This window comes from Sminthopsis crassicaudata, chromosome 3 (genome assembly GCF_048593235.1).
Source record: "Sminthopsis crassicaudata isolate SCR6 chromosome 3, ASM4859323v1, whole genome shotgun sequence".
Classification (NCBI taxonomy): domain Eukaryota; kingdom Metazoa; phylum Chordata; class Mammalia; order Dasyuromorphia; family Dasyuridae; genus Sminthopsis; species Sminthopsis crassicaudata.
Genome location: NC_133619.1, coordinates 24,693,876 through 24,716,376, shown reverse-complemented (window position 1 = coordinate 24,716,376; position 22,501 = coordinate 24,693,876). Strand labels below are relative to the sequence as shown.

Below are 22,501 nucleotides of genomic sequence, written 5' to 3'. Positions count from 1 at the left end.
ATGATTTAGTTATGTATTATAAATATATATATATTTATATATATTATATTTATATATATTATATATATTATACATGCATATATATACATAGCTGATCTGGAAAAAGAATAGAATGTTGGAATATCTGCATATCCACATGGAATACTTCTCTATATTTGAAACTTGCCACCAACAAAATATTGTTAAGAATTAGTGATTTTAAATGTGATTGTTGAAAGTTAAAGTCCATTATAGCTCCTACTTAACCTTAAATCCATTATTAGCTTTCCTAAATAAAATTATATATGATTTCCAAATTAAAGAATTAGAAAACCAAATGTGATATTAGCCACTGGATATGCATATATAATATCAAGCTATGCGGTTCCATCAAAAAGCATATTAGGCATTTTCTTCATTTTATGTAATCTTTTGAAAATACTATAAAATGTAATTTTGACTCAGTAAGTCAAAAAATTACCAAGGCTTTGAATTTGACTGCAAGATGACACTAAACAAATGGATAAATACAATAGCAGTACATTATTGGTATGCAACTAATGTCACTACTAATACTACCACTACAACCTTTGAAACCAGGACCACTAATATTAGCACTATCAATCAACAATTAAGTATTAAGTATATACTATGTACTAAGAACTGGGGAGACAAAAAGAGTCAAAGGACAGTCCTAACTATAAGGAGGTTACAATCTAAAGGGGAGACCACGTACAGACAAAAATCTACAAAGCAAACTATATACAGAATAAGTAGGAATGAGTTAAGAGAGAATGCACAGAATGAATAGAAGTTGGGAAAGATTTTCTGTAGAAGGCAGAATCTTAGTTGAGACTTAAAAGAAGGTAGGAATTCAGTAGTTGAAGTGGAGGAGGGAGAAAGGAGTGCTGGAGAGAATGGCCATGGCTGCAAAATAGAATGTTTGTTCATAGTACAGTCAGGATCCTCCTTGGATCAGAAAGTAAGTTATAAGAAGATTGGACTGGGAGGGAGGAAGAGTATTAAAGGTTTTGAATGCCAAATATCATGTTGTGTTTATTTGTTGAGGTAATAGAGAGCCACTGGTGTTTATTGAATGGTGGGTGGTGATGGTAGTAACATGATCAGACTTGCATTTTGGGAAAATCACCTCAGTGACTGAATGGAAGATTTGATGTGGGAAGAGACTTGAGGCAGGTAGACTCACCAGCAGTAAGCATTCAGCATGAAGTGATGAAGTCTGGATTAGACTCAGAGCAGGGTCAGAAGAAAGAAGAGGACATATTGGGGAAATGTTCTAAAGATGAATTTTGCTGACATTTACAATAGTTTGGAAATGGGTACGAGAGTGAGGAGCCCAGGATAACCCCTAGGCTGTGAGTTTGAGTGAGCTTAGGATGCAAAATACTAGGCACATTTTCTTCCCTTTTTAGATATTTTGTAGATGCCAAATTTTTGCAGTCTTCAATGTTAATGTTGCACAGTTTCCATTGCTTCACCACACAATTTCTTTGATCAATAAGTATGGTTTCCTTAAGATTAACTTTTCTATACATAATATTGATAATGAGTTGATGCCAAATCATAATCTCTTCCTTTTTTATAAACCAAACTCTACAATTAAACTTCTTATTTAATTCTTTATTGGTAGAATTTATGTGAACATCATTTATAGTTCACTTTTTTATTCCTCTTTAATTGGCTTTTAATGATAAAAAAATTAAGTACTTAACTATTTGAAAAGTATTGTAACAAATCATGGACATCTCACTAGAAAAAAAAGACAGTTCTGGCTCTTTAGGAGCTCACATTTTGCTAGGAGGAGACAGATAGAAAGGCTATGTTGGTCCTCAGACGGTTTCTAGAAAGTAGATGATAGGATACATCCATTTATGTCACTTCCATTGATAGACTCCATATTAATTTCTGATAGTTCAACATTAGTATAGTATATCATATAGTATAAACTATATAGTATATAGTACAGTATAGAAGAGTTCAGGGAAGAGAACTTTAATTTCTGGGTCTTCAGCAACAATGGCTGCCTAGACAGCAGATGGGAAGTTCAATATCTGATAGCAGTTGATAGGTAGCATCTCCATCATAAGAGTGATTTTTTTCCTAAATGTTGGCTTGCCGAGACTGTGCTGGAAGTAGGGTCAGTAGTCTGGATGAAACTACTGTTCCCTGGGGCTTTTGACACAGGATCCTGGACTGTCTTTACCTAGAACTGAAGGGAGCTGATGATGGCAGCAGTTTTATCTTCCTAGGAACATGCTACCTCCTGTTTCTCCATTGAGATTTCTTCTTGCTTTAGCTGGGCTAACTTGCTTGTCTTGTCAGTGGTAGTTGGTATTGTTGGGAGAAAGAATGATGGATCTCTGCTACACAAAGGTTACTCTTCTTGACAAGGTACTTTATCCTATTTCCATATATTTTTATTTGTTGATAATAGCTTTTGGTACTCCAGAAACTTTTGGATTGGGCATCTTGATGATTACGAATATTTGTATGCTTTCATCTATTAAAATATTGTTTTAAAGTTTTTATGGGTGAATGTTATACATGATGGTTTGGTAGGTGATAACATTTTTCATCAGAGCAGTTTATAAATTGGGTTTTTTAATTAGTAAGTTTTTACTTCCAGTGTGAGTCTTTGTTGTTTGTCAGTCCAAGAAATATAGCTAGCCTCTAATGTATCATTCTAGACTCTTGTTTTATCACCCCTTAGCTCTATCAACATCTATTTTACTATGCCATCAGTTTGAGTTAAAACTAGTATTGCATAGTTATTAAATGCTTTAAATGTGTTCTTCCCATTAAACTTTGACTTCAAGATACTAGGCTTCTCTCTTCCTTCCTTCCTTCCTTGCTTCCTTCCTTCCTTCCTTCCTTCCTTCCTTCCTTCCTTCCTTCCTTCCTTCCTTCCTTCCTTCCTTCCTTCCTTCCTTCCTTCCTTCCTTCCTTCCTTCCTTCCTTCCTTCCTTTCTTTTTCTGTCCTTCTTTTTCTCTTTGTCATTGTTTATCTCCCTCCCTCCCTCCTTTGCTCCCTCTTTCCTTCCTCTCTCTCTCAAATATATATATATGTATGTATGTATATATATATATATGCGCGTATATATGTATGTATATATGTGTATGTGTATATATGTATATATACACATACATATATTAAATATAAATATTAAATATATAATATATATAATAAATATTAAATATATTAAAACATATATTTGTGCATAGTTGACCTGCAAATTTTCTCTCCTGTTCCAATGTGAGTTCCTTCAGGAAGGAATCATGTTTTTCATTTTCTTCATGCCCACAGTGCTCAGTACAGTGCCTGGAACAGAGTAAACACTTAACAAATGATCTAAGATTGGCAAGCATTAAATAGAGATCAATTAATATGAGGTCATCAAGTACTCTAGTGTTCTCCCAATGTTTGGATTCATCATAAATATTTTCTGAGCGTGATTTAGTGATGAGTGTATAAGCCAAATACTGTGATAATAGACAATTTAGATGCTATGGAAATTCCAGATTTCTTGTATACTAATCATCAAATCAATTATGAGTCACTCTTTTATGTATGTGGGTCTTTTTCATGTAAGCTTTTGTTCCTCAGGCAACATATTGATTTCTAAGTGTTTATGTATTTAAAAAAATTGTACAAGCTAGGAATCATTTGTATAAAGCACATAAACTAATAAATATTATTTGAACTGATATTCTCATCCTGTGGCAATTCATGGATTATCATGTGTAGAAAAGGGGGACATTTTGCTTTGTAGAGGAAGTTAGTAAAGTGCTCTGCTGTTATACATCACTAGGGAGTAGAGTCAAGAAGACCTAATTTGCTTGATTCAGAGCAAATCATTTTCCCTTGGCCTGTTTCAGTTTCCTAATTTGTAAAATGTGCTTAATAATAGAACTTAGTGCCTGCCATTGTGAAGAGCAAAGTGAGATAATACACGCTGTCTGACATATATTGAGCACCATATGAATGTTGGGTATTTTTATTATTATTTTGACTTGTCACTTTCCTGTTTTGAAGAAAAGTACAAAGTCAGTTGCCTCATTTAACCTAACTGCTCTGCAAGCTTTCTGTCACATTTGATGCATTGTACACTTTTAGATATTTTATGATCAAATAGATGATCACGTCTTTTTCACATTCTTCTTTTCTGGGTAAACCTTCTAATTGCCTTGTTTCTCAAGTTTTTTCATGGAGACTTTGGGTAATGTTGAAATGTTTATTTTGTTCTTTCTGCTGCCTTGATTCTTCATGATGTCTTAAACTTTTAATTTTTGATGAAAGGTTTCAGGCATTTCTGATATTGCTCTATGTTTTGAGGATTCTTCTGTATGTCTCTTTTTTAAGGTATTAAATAAGTGACATGGTTTTCAAGGTATTACTGAGCATAGCTGTTAGATGATGATGTGATCTTCCATTGTTTTTCATAAATCTTCAATAATTGTGACAAGTTGCTTTTGCCATAGGGGTATTTGGTACCTTTCCTTTGGAATATTCCCACATGACATCAACTTTTCTTCTAACTGTGGCAACAGCTGTATCATATACTGTTGAATGCAGTTTCTGCAATGTTTTTATATTTTTTCTGAATTACTGTTGGAAGACTGCATTTATTTATAATGTTTATAGCAAATTCCAGCCTTTTAAAAATGTCTATAAATTCATCTTATGACACTCAACAAGAATTGCAAAGATTCTTTTCTAAGTAGGATCTTATCCTTTTCAAATCATTTAAGGTATTTCTGTTGTTGCTATCTGTTTCATTATTCAGTAGTCCTAGTTGAGTTTGTTTTACAAGTATTATTTCAGTACCTTCAGCTTTCAGATATAAATATCTTTGATTTCTGTTTTTATTTGTTCTAATTTGGGCCAAGGAAAGAAATTATTCATGTGATTGATTTACAATACAAGTAATTGACAATACATTGTTGTATAATTTAAAATTAAGTATATAATTGATAAAAAGCAAGATGTCATCCTTAACCTAAAACTGGCACAAAGCCTTCCCAAATTTGTTATGATATAGCCCTTGTGCATAATAAAAACATATGCATTTTCAGATAGTCTATTTCATATATACCCAGAGTTAGCCTGCTTGTGTAGTCAGTTCCCTATGTAGTTATTGAAGGACTATTGCTCTGTTGGGGTATTAGTATTTTTGATTTGTTCATCCCAGGGGTTCTCAAACTACGGCCCATGGGCCAGATGCAGCCCGCTGAGGATGTTTATGGGGCCCGCCAGGTTATGGCAAATGGGCTGAGGGGTGGAGACAGACTGTGAGTTTTTGTTTTTACTGTAGTCTGGCCCTCCAACAGTCTGAGGGACAGTGAACTGGCCCCGTATTTAAAAGTTTGAGGACTACTGCTCTTAGACCATGGTATGATGGAATGCTACTGATAATCTGTTCTCTGTGACAATGTTATCTTTATGACCATTCTGGGTGGCTCCATCAAGCAACTCTGTGCCATCCCGTGCATCTCTTAGATCATTAAGAGCAGTTACATCACATTGGCTGGGGTGCTAATTTGATTTGTGGGATCACTAACACCCAATTGGCTTCCATTTGTGGTTTCCTGCCAGATCTTAATAGCTACTGGAGCTAGCACAGAGCACATTAGTTCCAGTTTCTTTGAGAGATTCCTGGAGGAACATCCTCTGAATGTTGGATATCTGGATTTACTCAAAAATCCTGATATTTTTATAGAATTCTCTTAATTATTTTGAAATTAAGTTTATATATTATATTTTCTGTAGAATGCTCATGAAGAGCTCCTAAACATGCACTATCAACATGGTTTTAGAGCCCTAGTTTTATTCACTCAGTTCTAAAGGCCTTATTTTAGGCAGATGGACTTCTACTACATTCTTCTTAGTTATAGCAATGGTGTTAAGGTCCCATATAAGTGCTTGATCAGGCACTGAACCTGTGTGGTATTGTTAGGCCAATTACCTCCAGGGGCTATACTTCTTCCTGTAATATGTTGTCCTGCCATCTGAAAAGCAAAATAGAGATGTCTTCGACATGTCACATGACTTACATAAACTTGGGATATTTGAGCTTCAGCAATAATGGCTCTTGGCTGCTTGTGTATTGCAAGTTATAATTTCTTTCATCTTTCATTAAAAATAAGTGTAACTTTATATTTAATATATTATAGTGATATATTTTATTTTTATATCAGAGCCCTTGCCATGCTTTCCTCTGAATTTAACTCTCTTTGGTGAAAAATAAAACAGTTAAGCAAAAGTATTCAATAATGAAATTGCATATGACATTATATGTGTTATTCTACTCTCATGCTTCTTTTCCACTCTGCTGGGAGAAAAGAGATATGCTTCATTGGCTGTCTTGGAAGTATAATTTATTAGGTATTCAGAATTAAATATTCATTGATCATGACTGGGGAAATTTTAGCCTATAGTAAAATAAGCGATCATTGCTCAATAATAGAAGAATAAACTTTGCCAAATTACTTTGCAAGTGGAATTTAGCTATAGCAACTCTCCCCAGTAAATTGTACATCCTACAATCAAGCAGAAAAGACATATACAGAAAGGAAATGATCTGGTATGAGGTTCATGAGAGGGAGAACACACATTACACACATGCGCACTTACACACACACACACACACACACACACACACACACACACACATATACACTATTGGGAGCAGAAATGGAGTTTGCAGCCAATAACCAAATTACCTTTGGGAAGGGAAGAAGACCAACGAAGACACATTAGCTGGCTCTTACTGGCCTACTTTTACAGAGCTAATTATACTTCTAGAAAAAGGCAATGTATTGTGGAGCCACTAAGCTTTTAAAAAGACAGAGAACATGGTGGAAACAAGGGGGAGAGGAGGTGAAGTTTAAGGGGGAGGATGGTTTAGAGAAGAATACCTTGGAATTTCTCTTCCAAACCAGTCAGAAAAAAAGAAATAAAAAAGCATAAATTAAAACTGCTTTTTATAGAACAAATAATCAGCAAACGAGAGAGCATGAGACAGAAAAATCTACCCTAGTCCAAAAAAAGTCTACTTCTACATGTTTTTTGGGTGTGAGTCTATGTGTTTGAGTGTGCATCTATTGTATGTTAATTTCAAAGGTCAAGTAATCTACGGCACTTCATTCTCTCCATACTAGAGAGACAGATAAAATTTAAACATTTCCCCACTAAATGTAAACGTGTCACGTACATATATAAATATAACATAAATTTTCTTTGTTCTAGCCTATCTCTTTATACTTTATTTTATCTCTGAAGTCATTTCTTTCTTTCCCAAATTGTTATTGCTACTACAAGTCAGCATTTATGTAGTAGGTTAAGATTTGCCAAGTGTTTTATATTTGATGTTAACAACTACCCTATGAAATGGATAATTATTATTATTCTCATTTTACTGCTGAGGAAACTGTGATTGAGGGATGCAGCGCCTTGCATAGAGTCCCCCAAGAGCTAAATGTCTGAGGCAAGATTTGAACTGCAGGCTTTCTGAAACCAAAAGAAGTGATTTCACCCTATGACACCTCTGGGGTACTTATCTTTTTAAAAGACCAGTCCCGTTTGCTTGTGTTCTGGTCAGTATTGCTCCTGTAGAGCTGTTTTCTCTAAACTCATATTTTTCTTATACTATTTTCCCCAGTTACATTTGCTTATTTATTTGTCTAATAAATTTATTTATTTTAAAAACATATTGCTTTATAAATCATGTTGGGAAACTAAAATTACTTTATATGCTGATCCACAGAGAAGAACCAAGTTTTTCATAGTAGATCATCACACATTCTTCCTGTTATTATGTACAATGTATTTGTCGTTCTGCTTGTTTCGTTCAGCATCAATTTGTGTAAATCTTTCCAGGTCTTTGTATAATCAGCTTGTTCATCATTTTATAGTACAATAATATTCCATTATCTTCATATACCACAACTTGTTCAGCCATTCTCCAAGTGATGGGCATCTACTACTCCTTTTCCAATTCTTTGTTAGCACAAAAAGATATGCTATCAATATATTTGCACATGTGGATATTTTCCCCTCCTTTATGAGTTCTTTGGGTCAAAGGGTATGAATATTTTGATTGTCCTTTGGGTATAGTTCCAAATTATCCTCCAAAATGGTTCAATCATGTCACAACTCCACCAACAATGCATTGATGTCCCAGTTTTCCCACATCCCTTCTAACATTTATGATTATCTTTTCCTGTGATTGTAACCAATATGAGAATTGTGAGGTGGTACCTCAGAGTTTTTAAATTTGCATTTCTCTAATCAGTAGTGATTTAGAGCATTTTTTCATATAAAGATAGATGGTTTTATTTTCATCATCTGAAAATCGGTTTTTTCATATTTTTTAACCATTTATCATTTGGGGCTTATACAACATGTGGTCTATCTATGAGAGTCAGGTAAAATCTTACAAAATTACCAAGGATTCAGTATATCATTCATATGCACCCTATCAAGAAAGCTTCCAGTAACTCCAAGGCCAAGATTTCTTCACATTTTAAAACTTTCCACTAAAACTGAATTTTTCTGAAAGCTTATAAAGAAGTAGTAGAAGCCAGAGAATTTTTCCTGTGCTATATTGACTTCCTTTGAATTGTACTAATTGCTTTGGACTTAATATATGTTTAATAAATAAGTGTTAATTGATTGAATGAGTGAGTTAATGAGCTTTGACCTCTCATATACATCGTGGCTACAAATTGGCTAGTCAGCACCAAAAAACAATCAGTAATTCATCAATTATTCTTTTATTCACATATCAATTGGAAATACAACTTTTTGAAAGTTTAATTTAAATCAATATCTATATTTTGAATAATAATAATGCTATCTGAAAATATTGGTTAAATTTGTTTTCATTGTGTGAAATACATGCAAGATTTATAATATTTGCATATATTTGTCAATATGTAGCAAGAATTTTAAACAGTATTTAATTTTAGTGGTTGCTAGAGCACTATAATCAGCCATAAACTTTTAATTGAAAAAAGAATTAGCATTGATGTATTTTCCACAGAGTCTTGTTAAATTGAATTCTTGAGTTGAATAAATTTGCGAACTTTTTCCTCTGATGCAGATAAGTATTAGCTACTAATTGGGTTTAATGAGATACACAGATTATACACATATCAGGGTTTTTTCCTTAAATGCATTAGTAATATCTTAATATAATAAAAGGATTTATATATGTGCTCCTTTTCTTGATTCAGATTTCAATTTTCTCCCTACCACCATCATACAGACTTTAAAGTATATACACAAAACATTGAAATGAATTGTTGTGACCCCAAATTAAATCATTATATCTGGCCTATTGGTTATTTGCTAGTGAACAGGTATAACTAACTGGGATGAAGCTGTTGATTGGGTGACCTTTATATTCTACATTGTTTGCTTTGCACTCAAAATCCTTCCATTGTGAAAACATTTGTCAAATATTGTGACCCACTAGTTTCATGCCTTTGGGAAACCTGTTTTATCTCTATACTAAGAGTAGGTCTCGGAATAGGACTATCATGATAAGGATATGTAGACAGTTAACTGAAATTCATACTGCTTTTAGTACATATTAAAACAAAGTTCATAATCAAGGTGTAAACATATTGGAGTCACAATGTAATATATTCATAATGTAGTTTTGCTTTTATAATCACATGTTGCTCTTATTTTATAGACGAGGCCTCAAGTTTTGACCAAATTGGATAGTTCCCATCAATTTTTAAAGGAAGTTTATCCTGAAGAATCTCAAGAGGAAAAGAATTCGAAAAAAGAGATTAGTAAAAATGTAAATGGCTCAATAACTCCATCTCCACAGATCACTGACTCTGAGGTAAGGAGAAGGAAACCAAGCCCAAATCTTCCATTATATGAACTATAATTCATATTCATCTAAATCTCTATGATCATTTTGGAACTATTTTATTGTATTAAAGTTTAGTATTTCTTTATTAAAAAGCAAATTTGTCCTTATTTGTGAAACAAACCTAATTAAGTTCAACAGAAAGGAGGGTTACCCCCCTACACTTTGACCCCATGCCCCATTTATCTTCTCCTCCTACAGTCCCCTTTTCTCCTTGGTAAGTTCCTCCCATAACCTCCATAACCTCTGTCCAGAATTTCCTTCACAATTGGGTCCATTTTTCTAACCATATAAAAGATCTAGACTAACACAATTTTATTTTCTAGACTTTTGTCACCATGGCCCCTGAACCGATAACTCCTCCCAGATATGTTTCAGCTCCCTTTTATGTGTAGTCTTTCTTCAGGAGAACGTAAGCTCCCTGAAGGGAAGAAATGCCTTTCATTTTGCTCATATTTGTATCTTCAGCATTTAGCACATAACCTAGAACATGGTAAATACTTAGTAAATTATTACTAAGCAATCCTTCTCCTCTCCCAAGAAGTTCCACTGAAAACTAGACTTTTTGTTGAAGAGTTTCCATATTCAATGTCAGTTTGGAAGAATAAGAAGAAATAGAATTTGGATCTCATCTTTTTTGTTGCCATTCCTTTTGTGTGTGTGTTTCTATCTCTGTATAGATGTAGATGCATATATGCACGCACACACACACACACACACACACACACACACACACACACACACACACACACACACACTCGGTCTCACCAAAAGAATGCTTGATCCTTGAAGGTTTTTATTTTATATTTTTTGTCTCCGTGTTTAACAGAGTGCCTAGCAGATAGTAAGTGCTTACTAAGTTCATGCTTAGTGATTGAATGATATTCACAGGCACATATAATACTTGGAAAAAATTGCAATGAAAATGTCCTTCTCTTTCAATATGACAATTTATGATTTTCAAAAGTATAATACAGTTTATCAAATGTGAAATGGCCCATTCTCTTCCTACTTCCTACATTTATTTTTGGCTCCAATTCTCATTATATATTCAACATTTTGATTCAAGGTTTTACATTGATGAATCAATTGAATGGCTCTTTATGCTATTGAATTTTGAAATACAGATTCAAAGACCTGTAATAAACACATAACAGTTTGAATTGCATTACTTGTAATTGTATTCTTTCCATATACCAATATAACATTGGATGACATTTTAATATCTATCTCTCAATTTGGCTAGGTCAAAAAAATGGGGCTTCCCTAATTTATTGAAATAATGAGAAACAATGAGAAAAGTATAAAAATATTATAATGTCATATAGTAACCCTATAATTATATAGAGATAAAAAATACAACTGAGGATTATAAATTAAATGGTGGATACAGATGTACAATAAGACTCTGTTCCTCTTTCAACAATGTACAATGTTGAGATTTGACAGTTATTCAATGTATTCGATTGCTATAGACAGCCATGTTGAATAATTCAGGTTCTATTAAGAAATTTATAATAATAATAATAACAATTATTATTCTTTGAATTATCCAATTTGACTGATCAAAATTATTTCCTCCTTTGAATAATTAAGTCCTTTGTTTTGCTCTCATTGTAGGCAGAGGCAAAGTGTCTTTATATATTTAGTGAATCTATTTAGACTTTTGTCACTGAATTTTGAGTTCAGAACAACATATTACTTTGCTTCATTTTATCTAGTAGAGTTTTTTATATGTTTATAAACTCTTTATTTGAAAGTTCACATTACTGAACAACTATAGAAAATATTGGAAACTATAGAAATAGGCATGCTTTTAATGAAAATGTCAATATCATGTTTATAGTTGGAAGTTAATAAATGTGGAATTTATTTTTAAGAGGTCATGATGCAATACCTAAGATTTTAAAAATAATGAAATAATTGCATAACATCTTTGGTTAATACTTGAAATTGAATTAGGTAGATTCTAAATCATCAAAAAAGGATGAGTCGACAAATCAAACAGGTGGGCTCCTGCTTCAAGGGTCATTTGATGAAGAGGAGTCTGCTAGATCATTTCAAGAAATTTTAATTCAGTGGAGAAATAGCAATCGTGAAAACAAAGAGAAACATATTCAAAAGAATGCTGAAACTTCCCCAGGTACAGATTTATTTTCATAAAAGATAAATGTCATTTTAAAAAATAATTATTTATATGTGTGTATAAGAAATGTGGTTGTTTTAATTTCTATTGGGAATAATATATTATGGATCACTATTCATAGGTGTCCTTTTAAAATATGATTATATGTGTATTTAATAAAGTGTGCTTATTTTAATTTCTATGTGGAATAATGTCTTATGGATCATTATTTATTCTCACAAATCTCACTCAATCACGACTATATTGGAAAGATATATCAACCTGAAGTATCTAAATTATATAGTTAATAGAGAGATAGATCTAGAGTTAGGAAATCTGAATTCAAATTCATTTTTCAGATACTTATTGATTGTGTCATTCTGGCTAAGACATTTAACCTCTTCCTGTTGTCATTTCCTGTAAAATGGAAATAATAATAGCATCTACCTCCCAAGGTTGTTATGAGGGTAAAATATTTGTAAAGTGCATTGTGAAACTTCAGGTGCTCAATGGTTATAAAATGCTATTGTTTTTCCACCATCATTTGAACAATTTCATCTCCATCTTTTTAGAACCTATCAGTGGCTGTCACTTAACTGTTGGCTAAATTCCCGATAATGAATTTCATTGCTTTATACCTTTTGAAATTATCATTGTGTTACTCTCTTCTTTTCTAACCAAAGAAATCTTGTGTCCTTAATGTATTTTATATTCCACTTCCCATTTGTTGTCCCTCCCACCAAATCTTTTTCTCTACACCAGATATTCTAAAGACATAGCTATTATATAATGACACCCAAGATATCAGTTGAATGGATGTCAACCGAGGGATTGTATTTTGGTCATCCTTTTATTCCCCACAAATTCCTTGTGCATAATTGGCATTAAATAAATAATTGAAGAATACTTCTGTGGACATTGACATTACAATTATACTGGAAGCTTGTTAGTGAAGGAATTTCTAGATGCTTCTCATTGTCCATGGTACTTTTGACTGTGTCCTTTATGAGTTTTGATGGTCAAACCTTATTTTTTTCATAGCTACATAAAGCACTTAGAAAAGAGTCTGTCACATAATAGGTACTATATAAACATTAGCTATTACTATTACTGTTATATTAACTCTTAATTTTGATAGCAAAAGTTATAGTGAAAAAGTGCTTGTATTTTGTGAAATCATCAGTGTATCAGATTAAATGAAAGTTTTTCTTTTAATAACATCTAAGAATTGGTATAAATAATATCATAAAGGAATAAATTCAGGCAGGCAGTTGTCTCCTGCAAGTGTCATGGTTGAATATTTCTTCTCTCCATGGCCTGTAATGTTGATGTTTTATGGCTGATGGAAAGGCTTCGTACATCTATTTAGTTTATCATTTTTCAAAATAATCAGTTTGCATGAAAAGGCAATATTATATAGTTGCAGGTCAAGAAAATAATACATGCATTTCAAACTTGTTGATTTTGTTTATATTACTTTGCAAATCAAATGGATATTTGGGTTCTACTAATTTTATGTATTCAGTATAATTTTTTTTTACAGTCTAAGCCTATTGATTACGACAAAATAAATATATGCCCTTTGAATTGAGCAGCATTTGATGAGATATAGTAGTTAATCAGTTAGTTTTGAATGATAGATGAACAATTTATTTTTTAGAGCAAATGGAAGCATCTGCAGTACAGACAAATCTAAAAATTTGGAGAGAGCCACTTCATATTGAATTTAAAGAAGACAGCCTGACTTACATGGAAAGATTATGGCTTAAGAAACAGAGAAGGTATTTATCAAATGTATACAATATTAATAAGCAACACAAATATTTTAAATATCTCTACTTGTGTAAAAGTGCCTCTCTATAGATAATTTATCTGTTCTCTTCATAATTGAACAAATAATAATATTAAGGCAAGATTAAATCATTATGAAAGACCTGTTTTTCTGCTGAGAATTATAATTCCGTTTGTTATATGACAGGTTATTATTTGTGAACCTAATGTTCGAAAATAAAATTTTTATATAGAAAAAAGAGAAATCTGGCATAAAAGTCAGAAAATCATTGTTAAAAATAGTTATTAGTTTTATTGAAACTTTGAATAGACCTTTGTTACTTCAAGCCCAACTTTTTAAATCTCTATTCAATTTAAATCCAAGAAATGTTAGAATTATTCAAATCATATGTTACACTTTCTTGCATTTTTTATTTTGCATTTATATGTTGTGCTGAGTTAACTGCATTCAAAAACAAAACATTTTTGAGAATAATGTTAACTATAACTTTGGTCATATTGGTCTACTTTCCTTTGTGTATTGTTACAGGTCTCTGCAGATGTAACCCTTGGTAGATCAGCCAGGCTGTCAATTTGACCAAAAGTTAGAATTAAAATTATGCTTGAAATGTTTCTTCTTTTGAGTATGTATATAGAATTAGACAAATTCCTTAGATTCAGCCTTAGCAAAAACTCATCTTTTCCCAACATGTAAAAGGCAATGCTTTTGGTTATGTTAATTACGAAGTTATAGTTAACACTATTTTAAATTTAATGATTTTGTGACCTTTTAGGCCAATTATGAGAAATCTTTGAGATTAGGTGGACCCTCTGTCTACTCACAGATTGTTAATCAGCTTCTGTTTCAATACTTCCAGGCATGGAAAATTTATAGCTTTACAAAACATTTAAATGTATTTGTGACTTCTTTATAAAGTTCAAAGATTTTCCTTCTGCTTTCTGAATCTCTGAAACTCGCATTTATTGGCTACTATGGCATCTTCTGGGGCTGAATAGAATAATTAAAATAATAATCTTCAGTTCCATATGTTATATTATTGGTATATGATTTCTCTCAAATACATTGTAAAAGTGCACAAAGTGATTTGTGTTGGGAATTATCATTCATAATGGAAAATAAAGCATGGGAGAAGAATGTAAATAACTGTATCTTCATTCTGTTTATATTGCTTGAAAGAATTGCAGTCTCAAGATTATGTCAAATGAAGAGTCACCCTAAATCATTTTAGACTTTTAGTCTGAACATTCTGTGATCTGGTATCTTTTTTCCCCTTGTTTCCAAATACTAATGTTTAAATAGAATTTCCCTATTAAGGTTTACTTAACTCAATTAGAACAAATTGAATAATTCCTAGGTAAAGCCTAATGTTCCAATAATTATATAATGGTTGTTAGATTTTTTTAATAGAGAAAAAGCTCTTATGGTCATAGACTCTACCCATGCTCTGGTGAACTGCCTCAGAAATGTATTCTATTGATCATAAGGATGAACTGGTAAAATAAAAGCTCAATAGACCTTGTTTTACCTTTAGAGAAATAGTTCAAAGTAAGTTCAGAATCTACTGACAAATCTCTTTCTGTATATTTATCATATACATAATATATATTTTGCATATGTATGCTGTTATATTCATATTCACTTCACTGTATAGGTACAATTGTATATCAATATTCAACACCAGTGATTTAAGTAATGAGGTTTCATTACTTCTGTAACAGATACTGCATAAATCACTTCTCAAAACAAAAACTTCCAGTGATATATATATATATATGTATATATATATATGTATGTATGTATGTGCTGAGTGGGTTTCAGTCATATGTAAATCAGAATCTCAGAATTAGAAAGAACCTCAGCAGCCATCTGCTATAACCTGTATCTCTCCAAGAACCCCCTTTATAAATCTGCTATAAAAAAGTAGTCATGCCGATGTTTTTGTCTTATGCTTAAAAGTCCATTGGTGAAGGGGAATTTACTCTATATTGAAACTTTCATTTCTTCTTGTTATTGTTGAGTCATTTATTCCTCTCCAACCCTTCTGGGAATTTTCTTTCTTTTCTTGAGGGGGTCAATTTAATCATTTTATTAACAAGGCCAACATGCTATTAAATTTAAAAAAGATGTTCCCTTGGCCTTTTAGATTAAAGCCAAACTGGCCTGAGACAATCACTTTATTGAGAGTTTCTTGGGACCTCTGAGGGGAGACAATATGGAAGAAAAATAATGGAAAAGTGGATGGCATGTGGGTTTTCTTGGCAGTGATACTGGAATGGTTTGACATTTCCTTCTCCAGTAGTTTAAGGTAAACAGGGATAGGTGACTTGCTCAGGGTCACACAGCTAGTAAATGTCTGAGGCTGGATTTGACTAAAAGTCATCCAGACTTCAGACTCAGACATTTGTCCTATAAGCTCTCCAGCTACCTTTTTCAATTCTGAGTTAATTCTAATTCTCTGCAACTTCCATAAAATTATTTCTCGGTGGGATTTGGGGCAGGGAGGAGAGTACAACAAGTTTAGCCATTGGTTCTTCAAAGATCTTTCATATTCTTAAATACAACTATCATGCATGGCCTTTCAAAATTGTTTTTATTTTTTTTCACGCTAAATATCCCATGCTTATTCAATGTTTTCTTTTGTTTTGTTTTCCTCCTCTTTGACATGAATAATATATTATTAATGTGCTCCTTAAAATGCGAATCAGATCTGAAGGATCTGGAAATGTTGTACTCAGGGTAGAGCACAATGAATTTGTGACCCTCCTCATGGAGTATACAAGGGGTGCTTAAAGTTGCTGAAGATTTTATCATGGATTCACATTGAGCTTGTAACCTTTCCCATCAGTTACTGACAATGACTTTAAAAGCAGCTCTATTTTGTAGTCACTCTTTGCTGCAAACTTACAGGAAGGAGTAGAGGAGTGAGTGCAGCAGATTAATTATCAGATTTAGATCACAGTATATTGCCTGGCCTCAACTCCTAATTATCAACTTGATTTAGGGCAAGCTATTTAGCATTTGTATGCCTCAGTTTATAGATTTGTTAAAACAAAAGATTTGGATTACATGATTTGTAAGGTTCCTTCTGACCAAAAGTTATACAAATTTGAATAAAATTGTTGTGTTCTTACAAGGGAAATCCTAAACCATATGCAGATGTTGCTAATTTTTCATTAATGTGCTAAGAAATTCTCATTGTTATAAATTTGCCAAGATGAAAACTAGTGGCATGGCACATTGAGTTCTTTGTATAGAGAACTGGCCCAATGACTGTACTACTTACGTAGAAATTCAACCAGTTCTTACAGTACATATTTGTAAAAAAAAAAAATTATAAGGCTTTTTTATATTATGATTGTTATTCTGTGCAGAGGCATCTTGTAAAATTAACATTTTAGCCTGATGTTGTCTGAAAGGATCAGGCTCTTCTATCTAATTAGGAATAATCCTTCCTCTTCATGATATATTGTGAAATAAGTAAGTCAAGAATGCTTATAGAATTGCTTTAAATCACTCTTTAATATTTTCATTGCTCTTTTGTCTCATAGTGCAAGGAACATGTCAGTGGAGAAAGAGCAAAGTCCAACTATAGCCATTACTGAATCATCCACACCTTTACCAGCTCCTACTGAAGACCAGGAATTAAGTGAAAAAGATGATAATATTGAAGGTATATTGAATTTGATAACATTGATAAGTTATGATTTTGATTTTAAGGCATTAAGCTTCCATAAATGCATTAAGCTTCCTTCAGAGACATTTTTTTTTGATGTATATTATCCTCAATTAGAATGGCCAGTAAGAGATTACCAGATCTCTCAAACATTGTTTCTTATAAAACTCTACTTTGTTTTCTTGGATAAAAGAAAATCTCTTGTATTAGTTAAAATGAATGTTTTAAAAATAAGGATAAGCGATAGAGACTGGACCTGTGATTTTACTGCTTCTAGGGAGCTCTCAAAAATTAAAAAAAAAAACCCACCAATATAGGTTGGCATTTTCACTACAAGTCCTTGTTATCATTTTCTGAGATGTCAAGAACACTAATGTCAAACTCAATAGAAATAGAGATCATTAACCCATATAAAAAATCCATGAAGGCAACATATTGGCCTTGTTTTAAAATGTAAATTTGTTTTATTGAATTTATTTTGTTAAACATACTCCAATTATATAAGAATTTGGTTTGAACCACATTTGGCCCATGGGAGCATGTTTGACCTCTCTGGTCTAATGCACTAAGAGGTTAAATGACTTGTACAAAGTAATATAACCAGTCTGTGGAAGCAGCTGAATCTGTAGCTGTGATTTACTGATTTCAAGGTACATTCCCATTCTTTTTAAAATTATAAACTCAAATTCTATTATGGGTTTTTATGAGAAGAAATAAATAATTTTGCATTAATTCAATATTTTCATTATATGCATAAAACTCTATTTACTTGTGAGTTTTTGTGAGAACCAGACCTTTGTACAGTCAAAAATAGTTTTAATTGGATAATTAAAGTTTATATTTCGCTTGTGGAAACTGACAATTCTTAAACGTTCGCATGAATGTAAAGGAGAACACCAGCTGTATGTCAATGGTTATGCTGTTTTGAAGAAAATAAGTCAACAAGTAAGATGAGTAATGAATGATTTCTTCGTGTTTTACTTTCTAGTTGAAGAGTTGAAAGAAAGTTATCCAGATTCTTTATTATCAGAAGAACCTGAATTAGAGCAGCTTGAGTCATCTTTGAAGATAGTGGAACTCGATGATGTGAGTGTCTCAGAAGAATGATATCCTTTCATGATAATACAAAATAACATACAAAATTCATAACATTAAAAATTAGACATTATTCAGAAGGAAAAGTACAACTGATGGGATTTAATATACTTGTAGAACAAAAACCCAGTTGACATATTTACAAAAAGTAGAAAGATAAATTTGCTTACTAGATTGAAGCTCAACTTTTCAGGAATTTGAAAGCTTATTTGCAGATAATAACTGACTTTAGTTTTTATAACATATGTATAGAGAAGCAAATTCTAATTATAAATATAATTTGTAGTTAATGATGAGAGTATAATAAGGACCTCCCCTTTACAGTGCCCCCACCAATATTACACAAAGGATAGCTCTTGAAAACATATATAAATTGATTTTGTGAAATTTTAAAATTTCGGTTAGTTGGCTGTGTGAATTAAGAGTGTTCTTTCTACCTTGGATATTTCTATTAACAGTATATGATGGAACGTTTTCATTACAGGAAAGAAAGTCCATTTAAAGCTACTTTATGTATTTAATGACTTTATCTACCTCCTTCTGTAGGTGTCTCCCTGTTCTTCCTGTCTCCCTAGTATATATGTAGCCCAATTTTGAAAGCCACTTCATGACATGTGATCTGTATAGATTTTTTTGTTGTTTTATTTTTCTCATTTTGTCATAATGAATAGAATAGCTTTATTGATATTTTGTTTTGGGAAGGAAGCCAAAGTATTCAGTTAGTAACGAACTTAAATTCATGTTTGGCGCATGCAGAATTCATGCTACATTTTATAACTCCCAAGATTCAGAATTCTTGGGATCCATATTTGGATGAAAATAAAACCTGCATATCCCCTAAATTAACCTTTTTGTTTTTGACAAGTGTATGGAATTATATTAATATTTCACAATCTATTTTTAATAAGAATTATGAAGAGGAATCTGGAGACTCAGGAGATTTTGTGCCTTACAAAGTAGAATTAGCTGACACTGATAGTCAACAAAGGTAAGAGGCTATTAACAGAACTGATTGATTTTGACATTGTTTTATATTCTCTTTGTTTTCATATCAATGCATTGCCCAGATATATCATTCACCCTATAAAAAAGATTCCTTGGTAACTGTCTGCCAGCCTATCATGTAGCATCCTCTCTGTGTCTCATACACAGAGACAGACACCTCTCAATGGAGAGGGAGATAAATGTGTGTTGTTATTTATTCTCTGCAACCAAAATCAGATCTGGCTTCTAATTGATGTCTCTTAGTGTCATTGTCATTTCCCAAGTTTCTTCCAAAGTTTCTTAGAATTCCTCATATTTGCTGCTGCTTTGGTATGCTAATACTTTATTGCTTTTACTTACCATAATTTGTTCATCCATTTTTCAATCAATGGGGACCCACTTTGTTTCCAGGTATAATTTAGTTACTTATAGAAGGCAGCACTTTGGCAAATGAATGCTGGATAACTAGTTTAACTTAATTTTGTAAATTTAGTGAAGGTATTTTTAAATTTGCAGGTAATTTATAGTTGATTTATCATCATCATCATCATCATTATCATCATCATCATCATCATCTGGCATTTATATAGTGATTTAAGTCCTACAAAGTGATTTTACAGCTATTATTTCATTTAACCCTCCCCAAACCCTGTGAAACAGGTGCTATTATTATTATGCCATTGTGGGCATATAGGAGGTTCACCTCCATAGAATTACATAGGTAGTGTGTGAAGTAGAATTCAAACTCAGGTGTTCCCCAAGGCATATCCAGTTCCATCATCCTATGTGACCTACAGAGCATAAATGAGATTGATTTTTCTGCAGAAAAAAAGAGAGAGCACCTTATGGTGACCTCCTGAACATTGTGTCCTCTCAAAGTGTCGTCTGGTTATTATGAAATAAAAAGTTTTTTTCTGGACCTTTATCCTCCTAATGCTTTTTAAACATATTGAAGGCATTGTTTCAGAATTTTATAGTTCCAGTAGCATATTTTCATGCACTCTAAGGTAAGATTTTTCATTCTTCTCTTCCTGACTCTTGTTCAGTGATGTCCTCCAGCTACCTGAGTGTCCCATCAACAAGGAGTTGACCCCATCAACATGGTTAAAACTGATCCCATTATTATCTTTTTGTTTGGCTTGACAAAGTGAAGATGTCAGTGGAGTTAACTCTTTTCTTAATATTGTACTGAGAGTAAATTTGTTTAATTTTTGTCTTTGTATCTGTAGTATCTTACAATAAGGAGTGTCAAACTTAAATAGAAATGGGGCCCACCAGATCATATGTAAGACTCTCTATAGCCTACATATTAACTTAGAAAATTATATATTAGCATTATCTAAGTTCTGGTATATTTTTATTTATTTTAAAAATATTTCCCAATTTTAATCTGTGTCAGGATAAACTCAGGCATGTTATATGCCTTTATAATAGCCTGTGGGCTGTTGTCTTTAACACTTTTCTCTTAGAGCATGTTTGGCACCCAGCTGATGGCTTACTGCATAGTAGCTGGGTGAATGGATGAATAGGGAATTAAATGGTAACACAAATATCAGAGTTTTTAAATTATCTGTTTGTTGATAAAATAATTAGTATTAGACAATAAGAGTCTATTTGTGAAGAAAACTTATGAAAAAATTACAAGAGTTTTTATACCAATTTCATTTATAACTGATATATTAATTGACACAAATATTTAAATTTATGGAAGTTACATGGCAACTTAAGATCTTAAAATTAGATCTTAAAATTTAAAATCTACCTGTATTTATTGGTAACTATGCACACACTCAAGTATACTAATGATGATTGTTTATATATTTTGCTAGTATAGTCTAATTTACAAGTGATTGATCTTTCTACTATTTTTATAGTTTATTTTTCTTTTTGCTTTTATTCCTTGGGAGAATTAGAATAGGAAGGAGAAAAAAATCTTTCAAATTAAATATTTATTAGAATGCAAGAGTGAAAAAAACTGAACTTAACTAGAATGCTTTGTTTTTAAATATTAGAACAAGTTGATTTTCTTCTGTATTTGTTTTGATAGTCTGAATTTAAAAACAATTTCTTTGATGATTCATATTTTTTAACAATTTTTTACTTGTTTCCAAATTGAAGTTGGGCAGTTCATCAATATGAGAAGAATGATTTTCACTTTGGAAAAGACTTACCTTTTTCACCAAGAAACGCCACTGATGCTGTGCAACAGCATGGATATTTGACTAAGGATAAAGACTCGTTTTCTCAATGCAGCAGAATAACCTCACCAGCTTCTGACAAGACTTTGAAAGGTGCAACTTAAAAAAAAAAAGAAAAAAACCAGCTTCACTATAAATGTGATATAATTTAATACCAATTTATATCTGTAAAAATATCATGTAGTTTATTTTTAAAGCATAATTATGTTTCTTTTATAATTCTAATTAATAAATTGTAAACTAAAGAAATACAATCCCTAGCTCTGTATTTGTTAAAATAAAATCTCAAGATAAAAAAGATGAAAAAGTAAGGCAGTGGAAAGATCCCTGCCTGATGTATCAGAGAACTTGGATTCAAATCTTCCACTAAGAGGAAAAGTAGCTTGATTCTCTAAACCTCAATTTCCTCATTTATAAAATAAGAAGGTTGGACTAGATTGCCTCTGAGGTCTTATCTATATCTACAACTATATTTGTATAAAATGAAATAAAAAATATAATGATAAATCATGAAATTTTCAAGTAAATGATTTAATGAATTTCCATCAATTTCAACAATATTGACCTCTGTGAGACAAAGCCACTAGAAAGAGCTTCTCTAAAAACTGTTATTTCTCTTCCCACATTTTAAGATGAGCCAATCATTAGTAGAGCTTTTGGACAGAACAACAGAGCCTGATGTGAAGCCAAATGAGTGAGCACTTCTATGCCATTGAAATTTAATCATTATCATAATACAGGCCTTTTCTT

General features: G+C 32.2%; 1 protein-coding gene across 1 annotated transcript in view; it reads left to right on the top strand.

The window, feature by feature from the left end:
• Window positions 1–22,501, top strand: part of ZBBX (zinc finger B-box domain containing) — a 112,230-nt gene that overhangs the window by 46,426 nt on the left and 43,303 nt on the right. Inside the window, exons 8-14 of the mRNA XM_074298133.1 lie at window positions 9,699–9,854; window positions 11,847–12,027; window positions 13,670–13,790; window positions 17,350–17,471; window positions 18,463–18,560; window positions 19,478–19,557; window positions 21,672–21,844. Of these exons, the coding sequence (XP_074154234.1) occupies window positions 9,699–9,854; window positions 11,847–12,027; window positions 13,670–13,790; window positions 17,350–17,471; window positions 18,463–18,560; window positions 19,478–19,557; window positions 21,672–21,844 (931 nt within the window). The remainder of the gene's footprint in view (window positions 1–9,698; window positions 9,855–11,846; window positions 12,028–13,669; window positions 13,791–17,349; window positions 17,472–18,462; window positions 18,561–19,477; window positions 19,558–21,671; window positions 21,845–22,501) is intronic.